The 13,187-nt window shown below is 39.3% G+C and overlaps 1 protein-coding gene across 1 annotated transcript; it reads left to right on the top strand.

The window, feature by feature from the left end:
* Positions 1-11,053: 11,053 nt before the first annotated feature.
* LOC132141820 (uncharacterized) lies at positions 11,054-11,975 on the top strand (the record flags this gene model as incomplete). Its single annotated transcript, XM_059551484.1, has 1 exon — positions 11,054-11,975. A coding segment is annotated over exon 1 (849 nt), but the record flags the coding sequence as incomplete, so codon positions are not given.
* Between the last annotated feature and the right edge of the window lie 1,212 nt (positions 11,976-13,187).

The raw sequence follows: 13,187 nt of genomic DNA, 5'->3' as shown, positions 1-13,187 counted from the left end.
ATGTGTTGCTCTCAGCTCCCCTTTTGTAGTCAGACCATGCAAACATTGCATTTAAATGGTGCTCTGATTTGGAATGCATTGCAAACCCACCATCCTTATATAGTGCTTTTTTCCAGTTTGAAAATCCAGAGCTTGAAGTGAAGGCAGATTGAGGGGCAGAAGGGAGTGAAAAATGTCTGCACACAAAACAATGGGCCAAGTTCTGGATTTGTGAATATTCTATCCATGGATATTCTTTATACTATGTAGAATTAAATGCCCTACTTTTTTTTCCTTGCTGTGTTCTAGGAAACATCGCTAAGTTAGGCTGCACAGGACCAACCGCTCTGGATTGTGAAATATCTAAATAAATGGACATATTGGTAAAGCAAAGATTAGTCCCTGTCATTTCAACATTAACAATGTTCATACTACTAAAATGGCCTAAAACACTTGAAGATGACATTTGTCAATATACCTTGAGGTCCAAGTGGAAAAGCAAATTCTGATCCAGATAGGACTGGTTGGTACTTTCTGTCACTATCACCTCTGGAATCTGAACCACTTCTGCTGCGAAGCCTGATAAGGGACTGGTCTTCTTCGCCCTTAGAATTTTGGGAGCTTTCATCACCTTGTAGATGTAAGGGAAACAGGTCAATTTAGCTCAAAGGGAATCGTTTAAGATTGTAAAGGGAATTTGAACAGAATCACTGTTTCACGGCTGATCACTGAGATGCCCTGCGATTCACTGAATGAGCCGTTTAACATCAAATCTGCGCTGGATATTAATATCCAAACTATAGTGAAAACACTATCAATTAGCACAGTAACTAGATCGGCAGTTTAAGACATTAACTTGTAAGCACAAAACACAAGATACTTCTCTTTTCAATATGAATAAGGCTTTATTAGATACATCTAAGACATATAAACTAATCTAACACACAAACGCACGCACTCACACATTCGCACAAGTTGCAGGAAGATCGAAAGTTAGGGAAAGATGAGTTTAAGAGAATGGAAATATGGAATCCCAAGTTTACAGCAATACGTTAAATTGCATAGACATGAACAGCCATCAATCACTTAATCAACCCTCGCATTGAGTTCCTCAATGAGGTTAGAATTATATTAGATACACCAGTACGAATGTCTGAAGGTACATTGCCTGTGTAAAGTTGTCGCTGATTGGCTGGAAGTTCAGTAGTCACTGAAGTGACGTTTTGGGAAGGCCCGTGGTGGGGCGTTGGCTGAAGGTGCAGAGTTGTGTGCGCTGGTTGAAGTTGAACGCGCAGAAGAGGTCAGACGGCGTTACAAAACTAAACTCAGAACATGAAACTCTCAAACGGAAAAGAAAAGAAATAAAGTTTGACAAGACTATGTGGTGTTTCTTCTCATCGTGGCTAAGTAGCAGCAGGCGTGCAGGCTGATCAGCACACTGGAACCGCGCTCAAAGAACAGTGATGATAAACAGCATGGCTAAAAGCTAAAGCTAAGAAGCAAAGCTAAAAGCTGGCATGACTAATAGCAGAAGCTAAACGCTAGAGACTAAAAGCAGACATGACTAATAGCAGAAACTAAACGCTAGAGACTAAAAGCAATATTTTATGATGTCCTTAGTATTTAAACTGGCCTGTTGGCCACACCTCAAATGTTGTCTTGACCAATCAGATATTGTCTTGGCTCGGGGGCATCATAAATCATATGTTTATCTTACCAAGCATGTGGTCCGAATTTTCCCGCTCTTGCAGGGTCTAATTTTGGACATGATTCCTATAACCAGAATATGATATATTTGACAAATAATTGATTGTCTGGACTAATTCAAGCAAGCAGATTCGATTACGTAGATACTAGACATGACTTTGTATCCTTAAGCTATCCCATAGTTATTAAAAGACATAAACAATAAGTGATTATAACATGATAGTCAAATGTGTGGGTTACATATAAATTAATATGGAGTTAAGCGATGGACTGATATTCATTCAGAAGTCATTTTGGAGTTCATTTTGGTCCATATACATGTAGAAAAGACAGGTTCTTTGTCATTCTCTTGGCAAAGATGTCTGTGGAGACCAGAGGTTCAAAGCCCCTTCCCCCTTAGGAATTTCAGTCTGGTTCTGCTAGGTGCGGGGGAAGTCAAAAGATCTTGTGTAGTACTCTCATGGGTTTACACATGATGTCCTGGCGTTGCTTATCAATTACGAACAACAAATTTGACAAATCTCTTCTCCGAATTGAAATTGTCAATAATTGTTCTAGTGGTGTTAATGTTGAAAGCTGTTCTGTGAAAGCTTTGGTTGGTTGGTTATCTTGCTTGGGACTTGTGGCACAGAATGTTTTATGACTTCCTGTTGCCTTACTGAGGAATTCAGCTCGTGTTTCAGCCACAGCCCTGATCAACTCTTTAATTTGTCTGGTTCGAGTCATTTCTTCTACATAGATCTAAAACATAAATCAAATAATACCATTTTAAATATTTATCTATGAAGTGGTATCATGTGAACTGGCTGCAAAGGTATCAAATAAGAAAATGCATAAAAGGTTTATGCATTCACCTGTTGCTGCAGATAGGTGGATGCTGATGTAGCCCTCACTATTCGTCTCAGGCTGGCTATACACTGTCCTGGTAGCTCCATGCTCACTCATTTGTTGGCCCTGCCTGGTGGAATTTTGGCTCTGACCTGTACTGGACTGCACTGCATCTGACTGTCCCTGACATGGTTTCTTCTTAAAGAAACCTCGGATGTCCTGTTGCTGTGTCTGACTCTGTCCTCTTTTCATTCTTAACTTTTTTTTTTTTTTTTACTAAATTCTGCCTTAAACAAAAACCCATTTAAAAATAGGAATAGTTCACTTTAAATAAATTGTCATAATTTACTCATCCTAAAGTTATTTCAAACCTGTATGAGTTTGTCTTCTGCTGAACACAAAAGAAAATATTTTGAAAAATCTTGGTAGTAAGAAAGATGATGAACCCCATTGACTGCCATGTTATTTTTTTCCTACTATGGAAGTCATCAACTGATTTTGGTTACCGACATTCTTAACTCTATTCTCTTTTGAGTTCAGCAGAAGAAAGAAACTCATACAGGTTTGAAACAGGTTTAGGGTGAGTTAATGACCATTTAAATTAAGTGAACTAAACACAGAGTTGCATGTAGCTGGTATTAGTTAACGTTCAAACATTTTAGTGTTTATCAGGCCTTTTTGGGAAAATATTATTGTGCCTTTTTTTAGTCTTTAAAACAACAGATAAAGTAATATTTATCTATTTTATATGTATGTGGTGGTGTGTGCATTGCTGCTGAATAACACTGACAAAGTCAATTCTATTCAGTAGTCTGCCGAAGTTACATTAGCTAATCTAATAGCTACATGCAATAGCTTGGTCAGTCACACACATGAAAGTATCAGACTACTAACATAAGATGCGATATTTCAAAATATATAACTTAATACATAGCTTGGTCAGTCACACACTAAAGTATAAGACTAAATACTAACATACTGTAATGAATTAAACCTTCATAACACCGGGAAGAAGGAGGCGGGAACCGGCGGACAATCAAAATGAAAACTTTAATCACAAAATAAACACAAAACAGCGCATCAGCCCCTCACGGACGACTGATGCGCACAAAATAAAACCAAAACACAACTAAAATCCCAGGCCTGGTCCTCTCTCGTCCTTCACTGTCGTCGCTCCAGTTTTATATCCTTCCATCTCCTACGTGGGACTCGAGACCGGCGGTGGGCCGCAGGTGCCATTGATTTGCCCAATCACTGCTGGCCTCACTCGTGTTCCCACGTCCCTCGGCCCCGCCCCACTCGCCACATACCCCCATCGCCCCTCGCAGGCCGGGGGGTACCCACGAGACTGCGCTCTACCCCCCCCCCCTCCCTCCGGGGGGGACCGCTCACCGGAACCTGCGGGAACCTGGGGGTAGGACAGACGAGGCGAGAGAAAAGGAGATGGAAGGAGGATCGACAGAGACGAGAGAGGGGAGAGAAAAAAAAATAAAAATTCCGGTTCCCAGACGCACTGCTGCTCGGCCCTCCACCGGCTGGGCGATCTCCTCCGCGTTGCCTGGCAGTGGCACTGGACGGCACGACACCCCTCCGCCGCCCGGTGGACGGCGACGGCTCCTCCGGTTTTGGGCAGCCGGCCTGGAGTCCCCCGTTCCCTGCTCCTCCGGATACCTTCACGGAGGCAGCAGGCTCTGGCCCCCTGGCGAACGGCGCCGACTCCTCCGCTCCCTCACGGAGGCAGCCGCCCCTCCCTATCGTGGGCGGTCGGCAGCGAGCTCGCCCGTCCCCGGGAGATCTCGCTCCAGTCCACCGCCTCGAGCGTCCATGGCGGCATCCTCCTCGCCAGCTCGATGGCACCGCGGATTCACCACAGCGGCGAGGGATCTTCAGCAGCGCATCCCTCCTTCTCCCGGGCTTCGGCACCACTGTAATGAATTAAACCTTCATAACACCGGGAAGAAGGAGGTGGGAACCGGCGGACAATCAAAATGAAAACTTTAATCACAAAATAAACACAAAACAGCGCATCAGCCCCTCACGGACGACTGATGCGCACAAAATAAAACCAAAACACAACTAAAATCCCAGGCCTGGTCCTCTCTCGTCCTTCACTGTCGTTGCTCCAGTTTTATATCCTTCCATCTCCTACGTGGGACTCGAGACCGGCGGTGGGCCGCAGGTGCCATTGATTTGCCCAATCACTGCCGGCCTCACTCGTGTTCCCACGTCCCTCGGCCCCGCCCAACTCGCCACACATACGGTGCGATGTTTCAAAATATATAATTTAGTGTGTACATACCGTAAACACTGACGCATCGTGGACGTGGTGTCTCTCTCCGCGACTGTGCTCGCTGCTTCTTCGCGTTCACGCCAGTCTCAAATCAAGCAGTGATTGACAGCGCTCTGGTCCAATGGTGCGGTGGGAAATTTCAGGTTGACAGTAAATCTAGCCCAATAAGATTGGAAGGGGGTCACCAGGGGGGGCCAATCATTTTTCAGGGGGGCCGGTGCCACCTCGTGCCCCCCCTCTAGACACGCCCCTGGATGAGTGGTACCCGGTGGGATCTTCTGCTGTTGTAGCCCATCCGCCTCAAGGTTGTGTATGTTGTGGCTTCACAAATGATTTGCTGCACACCTCGGTTGTAACGAGTGGTTATTTCAGTCAAAGTTTGCTCTTCTATCAGCTTGAATCATTCGGCCCATTCTCCTCTGACCTCTATATTTATATTTGTATTAAATAGTAGTGTATATATAAATACAAATATACAAATACATTTCAATATAAACCATTGGGGTGAAATATCTTTTTAAGTTTTCACCATTCCTACTTTTAGTTACTTTATAGTCTTCACCAGGTTAATATTGTTGTTGTCAAACCGCCCAAGGCCTGCATCAACCTGGAGGGATGATTGACAGTCAAATTCATAGCATTAAAGTTGATCAGGATATCAGGGTGTGTGTGTGTGTGTGTGAGAGAGAGAGAGAGAGAGAGAGAGAGAGAGAGAGAGAGAGAGAGAGAGAATGCTACTGAATAAGTTATATAGCTATTCGAAAAGCAGTTGATAAGATTTGAAGGAGAAGAACGGAGACACAGAGAGAGTAAAAGCAGAACTCAGCAGAAAGAGGAACAGAGAGGTTGAATTGAAATAACCAAAGGGTGTGATAGAGATAGAGGTATCGATAAGGAGAGTGAAATGCCAGGGTATGTTAAAGATAGAATGGATAAGAGAAGATAGAGGGAACCGGTGGTGGTGGTGGGGGGGAGGGGGGTTGCACAACAAAGAAAGACTGATCAAGGGAAAGGATGAATTGAAGTGAGACTTCAGTAAACCGATGGACCCATGAAAGAGCCCTACATTTACTGAGCCACATTTGTGTGTGTGTGTGAGTGATTGCGGCGAGGGAAAGCGATCTAAACCTTACGTCACATTGAAACCTCACTTCAGAACAGAGCTGATATCTGGGTTACGATGACAGAAAACAGGAAGGGGAGAGAGATCTGGGGGCAAGGCAAGTGAGACAGAGAACATGAGAGCTGCAGCAAATTCCTCCTTTGGGTACGAAAAGATACATTTCTAGAGTGAAAGAAATGAGGGAGGAAAAAAGAGGGAAAGTGAAGAGGCTGGAGTTTAAAAAAAGTGCTGGGTGTGCAGGTAGCAAGACATAGAGTGAGTCAGAGCTAAAGAGGTGCTACTGTAGATCTGTGGCTAAAGGCCAGAAATCTCCAGTTGATTGAAACTTGTAACTTATGTTAACTCACACTTGAAATCAGCTATTGTAAATCCTAGATTATCTTGATCTGTATTTTACACTGTTTATACTTTATCCTGGCTTAAAAATCACTGCAGGTTTTGAGATTTCGCACTCTACATTTGTAAATCCTGGGTTAACATTCTCATTTGCATATTTTTGAGGTCAGAAACATTGCTTTGACAAACACAGCATGCAATGAGTTTGCTACTTGTTTTTATAACTGCTCTTTCATTTGTTGTGGAAGCGCATGGGCCTGTCCTGGTTTTCTTATGAAATATAGAGCAATAATAAAAAAAAGTTCCCCTTAGATATGGAGAACAAACACAACATAAAAGTGTGATCAATTTATTTATTATTATATTTTTTAATTTTTTTTTACAATTTTGTTTCCCCCAAAAGTCTACCTGGCTGATAAGTACTGTTTTCTATTTGAATATTTTTTTTAATTTAATTTTTTTCCCCTGTGATGTCGAAGCTGAATCCTCTTTGATAAATCATCTTTGCTCCACTCTTCAGTGTCTCATGATCCTTCAGAAATCTTTCAAAGAAAAGCATTTATTTGAAACGGAAATATTTTGCGACATTTTTAATGTATTTTAATTACTTTAATACAATGCATCTGTGCAGAATAAATACACCCACTACCATTCCAACCCCCCACCCCCTCATTTACAAATCGGTGGTCATTTCTGACTCCTGGTGAATCAGTGCATCCTGGGTTTATGTTGGCTCACACATTTGCTAGATGTGTGAAAATGTGTATAAGAGAAGAGTCGATGAGAAAGAGAGAAAGAGAGAGAGAGAAAGGGGAGGAAGATTAACGGTCTGAAGGAGTCATGCATTAATAGGTCACTCCTGCACGTTTTATGTTTCTCACACTTTTGAACATGGCTGTATCTGAAGAGCAGCAGTTTATTTTTTCCTTTGAGGAATTTGTTACATCTCTATTACATATTCATTCATCACTGCAGCAGTGCATTTATTTCATTCTGGCATAAACCCAGCTTGGACACAAGGAAAATAATTAATAAAAGGCAGAAAAAAAAAATAATAAAGAAGCATCCTGCTGTTTAGTGTAGAGTTATGTGGTTAATAAATTCACAGTTTAATTTTCAAAATGTAATCAAAAGAAAGTTAGACTGTATGTAAAGTATGTAAGTTTTTATTTATTTGTTTGTTTTTTGTTTGCAAACAAATTCCAAGACTAAATTACCATTTGTGTTTGTACAGTGCTAATAAGTATTAATACTTTTGAACTGATTTGGTTTGTTCAAATCCCTAAGAATGAGCAATAGAGATATTTGACATTGGGGGGGGGGGGGGGGGGGGGATTGCTCATGTTTTAACTTTGCCACCTTGGTTCATTTTAGCCAGAGGTAAGATGAACTGGACGCCTCATGAAGGCAGTAAGTGTAGTAAGTGTAAGTGTAGTCCAGGAATACTAAATGAACTGACAAAACTGACTGATTGACGGAACGATTGACTGAATTATAGACGGATTCAACTTGAGTGGGAGGCTGTGTAGTCATTTTACAGGAATGAATTTAAAATAACCATGAAGTGTCTCTGCAGTAGGATTAAGTCTCGGACTTACTTCACCCTCGAAAAGGACAAAATAGCAAATATGGTAATGATGTTTAAATGATGAATGCCTTGGTCTCATCTCTGTCGCATAACTTCTAATGAGCAAGTGAAGAGATAGAAATAGAGAGAGTTCTATAGCTTAACAAGTATGTGTTTTTTTTTCATGGGGACTAAAAGGTTTCTTCCTTCATGGTCACATGTAATTTCACTTGAAAATCCTCTTTTATAGGATGGGCACAACTCTGGCCAAGCTTTATTATAATACAATTACAATCCAAATGAACATTTAAAAAAAAAAACACATTTTAACTTTTGTAGTGCACAAACATATAGACACAGTGAATCAAGAAGGCTGTGAGCACTGCCACTATTTTCTTGTAATTTTTATCTGTATTAAGAGGATATTTCCCTTAAAATTACAATTTTCATTATTTTCACCCCTCATGTTTGTGTGTTTCTTTCTTTTGTGAAACAAAAATGTAACGTTTTTTAGTTTAGTTTATTATTATTACTTTTTTATTCTTGTTTCAGTTTTATGTTCATTTTATTTGTATATTTTAGTTTTAATAAAATTATCTATTTTAAATTTTATTAAATTAATATTTTTTAATAGATATTATTCTGCCTACTCTAATTCTATATAATGAAAGTAAAGTAGTTGGGCTGTCAAGGTCTAAAATGACTAAAAATTACATGACTGCGTTTTATTCTTAAGCCAAATTAGGCAGACCAAATTAAGCAATATCAAGCAAAAATTCCCTCTGCAATAGGTCTCATGGACCATTTTTATTATATTTTTGTGCTGATGTTGTGTCCTTTTGAAGCTTAATAATCCCATTCCCCATTCACTTCCATACTTAAAAGAGAGATCAGGATATTCTTTAAAAATTATCCTTTTGTGTCCCACGGAAGAAAAGTCATAGAGGTTTTGAGGGACATGAAGGTGATTAAATGTTGACAGGGTTCTCATTTTTGACCTCTTTAATAACAAAAAATAAGTTTTTATTTAGAGGCTGTGAAATGAAACATGGTTGAAAAATAATAAGAGAGACAGAACTGATGCAATACAAGAAAATGCAATGATTTACTTGAAAAATTATTTGTTTATTAAGTTAAAATAACTTTAACATAAATGTATTTTCCATGAAATTCTACATTGAAATTCCAATTCATACACACACACACACACACACACACACACACACACACACACACACACACACACACACACACACACACACACACACACACACACACACACACACACACACAGATCATTTGCTAAATCGATCACACCAACACATACACTATTAAAGATTCTCTCCTGTGTAACACAACACCATTGACTCCCTTATTCCTCATTTCTGCCTCTTCCTGTTCTCCCTCTCCCCCCACGTTTTCTCCCCCTATTCCTCCTGCCTCTGTAATCATGATGGATTGGGTCGTGCCAGGGGCTTGAACTCTTGGCCACTATTGGTTGGCCACTTGGCAACGTTTCTGTTCCTGGAGTGTTTGATTCGCAGATCTCGGTAAATGAGAAATTAGTGTTTCTATCCAGCTTATATGAATAAATAAATATGTATGCTTATTTATATCTCCATAAATAAATGAAAACACTCAGGAGGGAAAGTGACTTATGAAAGAGTGATGCATCATCCACTATGTGATCCAGAGAGAGAAGGGAACAGTTTGTGTGTGTGTGTGTGTGTGTGTGTAGCACTGAGAGTATTCAGAAGCAGAGTGAAAACAGAAAATAATAATTTGCTTAATTTGATACTGTTGTAGAGCCGAGTGTCAACATGTCATATCATATTGCATTAAGAGAGACAACACACTTCCTGTGGTTTTGTTTCACAAGATCTACTACTGCATCTCTCTTATAAATATCATGTAAACTTACGGTGCGGTGCAGACATACTGTACATTGTGATCATGTGGATTATCCAGGTTTAATTTCAGTCTGGGATATATCCCATTTTCTTGGAATTACTAGCTTGATGTGTTCAGATTCTCAGATTTAGCAGAGATTTGTTTCTGTGACAATACTTATTATATGACGATACTAAATCGGGTTCAAGTCTGGTTTCGGGTTTTGTTTTTTTCCCACACATTTTTATTTTGTATTTATTTGGTTATATTAACACATTTTTATGTATGCTGTGTTATTATCAGTAATAAATTAATAGGAAATACCACATAGAATTATGTAGAAAGTTAACCACTGCTAATGCTTCTGCCACATTGGATGTTTTTATGTGAAACTATGGTCAAGTCAGGATTTTGTAATTATGATTAAAAAAAAAATTTCTTAAATTATTAACGTGTTTTTGAAAGTCTTATTCTCACCAAGCCTGCATTTATTTGATCACAAATACGATAATAATAAATAAAAAAACTGTAATTATATATATTTTTTTCAATTTGAATATATTTTAAAGTATAATTTATTCCTGTGATACAAAGCTGAATTTTCAGCGTTCATTATTCCAGTCTTCAGTGTCACTTGATCCTTCAGAAATCATTTTAATATGCTGATGTGGTGCTCAAGAAGCCTTTCCTAATATTAATGCTGAAAACAGCTGTTAGTTCATAATTTTATACAAATCTTTTTCATGATTGTTTGATGAAAAAAAGCAAAACACCAGCATTTATTTGAAAAAGATTTTACTGTAATATAAAAAATATTTTTACTGTCACTTTTGATCAATTAAATGCATCCGTGCTGAATAAAAGTATACATTTTTGTGTGAGTGTGTACACTGTTTAAAGTAAACTATATATAATAGCATATTCAAACAAAATATAAATATTATTTCTAAAGACATAGAACTTCACTTACATTGATGATATAATATATAATAATTCTGCTAGTTCAATTAAAGCTCTTTAAATACAATGCATGCTTATACTTGACACAGTTATAGAAAACCAATCCAATTATTACCAATCCAAAAGCAAGACTTCATGCAAATGTATAGTTCTTGATCACATTTGAAATGAAGAACAGGGCACTTGAAGATTGTGATGGTCTAACAAGCTGTGTTTTATCGCTGAGATCATCGATCAATCTTATCAGATTAACTTTGATCGTTCACTTTTATTTTATATCCGTGAGTGCATTACACCTGCAAAGCGTTAGCACTCATTAGCTTGTCATTAGCATTTTCATTCGAACCTATCGCTGTTTTCTTTTCTCCTCTCCTCTCTCTTGCTCCAGTTTTTCACAAGTTCATCAAACAACCGCAGTAAGAATATTTCATCAAGCACGGTGAGTAATGGCTTCTCCTGCTATTGTTATTTGCACCTCTTGCCACATGTACAGTTTATCTATCTATGTCGCAGATGAGGGATTCACATGTGATAAATGCAGGGAAATAGTTAGGCTGACAGAGAAGATTTCAGAATTAGAGACACGCATCCAAACTTTAATTGAGGATAGTGAGAATGTTAGGGCTCTAGATACGGCTTTGGATGCGTCTAGCTCAGGGATTCCTGTACATTGTTCGGTTCCGGCAACAGAGCCCCTGCAGCAGGGCAACTGGGTGACGGTGAGGCAGCGTAGTCGTGGGTCAAAACACCGCTCTTCTGTTCTGATCAAAACATTAAACAGGTTCTCCCCACTCAGTGATGCACCCACTGAGAAACCTGATGAAAGTGCTCTAGTTATTGGTGATTCTATTGTACGGAACGTGAATATAGAGACACCAGCCACCATAGTAAAATGTTTACCGGGAGCCAGAGCGCCTGACATCTTGGCAAATTTAAAAGTGCTGGCTAATGCTAAACGTAAATACAGTAAGATTGTTATTCATGCCGCCGCTAATGATGTTCGACTTCGCCAGTCGGAGATCACTAGAAATAACATTAAGGAGGTGTGTGAACTTGCAAGCACGATGTCAGACACTGTAATATGCTCTGGTCCCCTCCCTGCTTACCGTGGTGATGAGATGCATAGCAGATTGTCATCACTCAATGGCTGGATGTCTAAGTGGTGCCCACAGAATAACATAGGCTTCATAGACAATTGGACGAGCTTTTGGGGCAGACCTGACCTGTTGAAAAGAGATGGTCTTCATCCCTCCTGGGGTGGCGCTACTCTTCTCTCTAGAAATATGGCAAATAGTCTTAGAGTTTATACTTGACTAACTGGGGCCCAGGTCATGAAGCAGACAGACTGGCTAAACCGACCGTCTGCTAGTTGCCTCCCGTCACAGAGGTCAGTTAATTCTCAGCACATAGCGACTCTTTCACCTAGATATCACACTATAGAGACTGTGTCTGTTCCCCGAACTAGAAAATACAAAAAATGTCCAAACCAAGTTAAGATTAACAATTTATTTGAGGTTCAACAAATAAAAAACAAATGCAATATGGATAAACAAATGATAAAGCTTGGCTTATTGAATATCAGATCCCTTTCTACGAAAACACTTTTTGTAAATAATATGATCACTGATCATAATTTAGATGTACTCTGTTTGACAGAAACCTGGCTAAAACCTGATGATTACATTATTTTAAATGAGTCCACTCCCCAAGATTACTGTTATAAACATGAGCCGCGTCTAAAAGGCAAAGGGGGAGGTGTTGCTTCAATTTATAACAGTGTTTTCAGGATTTCTCAGAGGGCAGGCTTCAAGTATAACTCGTTTGAAGTAATGGTGCTTCAAATAACATTATCCAGAGAAACAAATGTTAATGATAAATCCCCTGTTATGTTTGTACTGGCTACTGTATACAGGCCACCAGGGCACCATACAGACTTTATTAAAGAGTTTGGTGATTTTACATCCGAGTTAGTTCTGGCTGCAGATAAAGTTTTAATAGTTGGTGATTTTAATATCCATGTTGATAATGAAAAAGATGCATTGGGATCAGCATTTATAGACATTCTGAACTCTATTGGGGTTAGACAACACGTTTCAGGACCTACTCATTGTCGAAATCATACTCTAGATTTAATACTGTCACATGAAATTGATGTTGATAGTGTTGAAATTATTCAGCCAAGTGATGATATCTCAGATCATTATTTAGTTTTGTGCAAACTTCATATAGCCAAAATTGTAAATTCTACTTCTTGTTACAAGTATGGAAGAACCATCACCTCTACCACAAAAGACTGCTTTTTAAGTTATCTTACTGATGTATCCAAATTCCTTAGCATATCCAAAACCTCAGAACAACTTGATGATGTAACAGAAACTATGGACTCTCTCTTTTCTAGCACTTTAAATACAGTTGCTCCTTTGCGCTTAAGGAAGGTTAAGGAAAACAGTTTGACACCATGGTATAATGAGCATACTCGCACCCTAAAGAGAGTAGCCCGAAAAATG

Source organism: Carassius carassius, chromosome 6, assembly GCF_963082965.1.
Source record: "Carassius carassius chromosome 6, fCarCar2.1, whole genome shotgun sequence".
NCBI classification, from domain to species: Eukaryota; Metazoa; Chordata; class Actinopteri; order Cypriniformes; family Cyprinidae; genus Carassius; species Carassius carassius.
The sequence above is the reverse complement of the archived record's forward strand: the minus strand, read 5'-3'. Positions and strand labels throughout refer to the sequence as shown.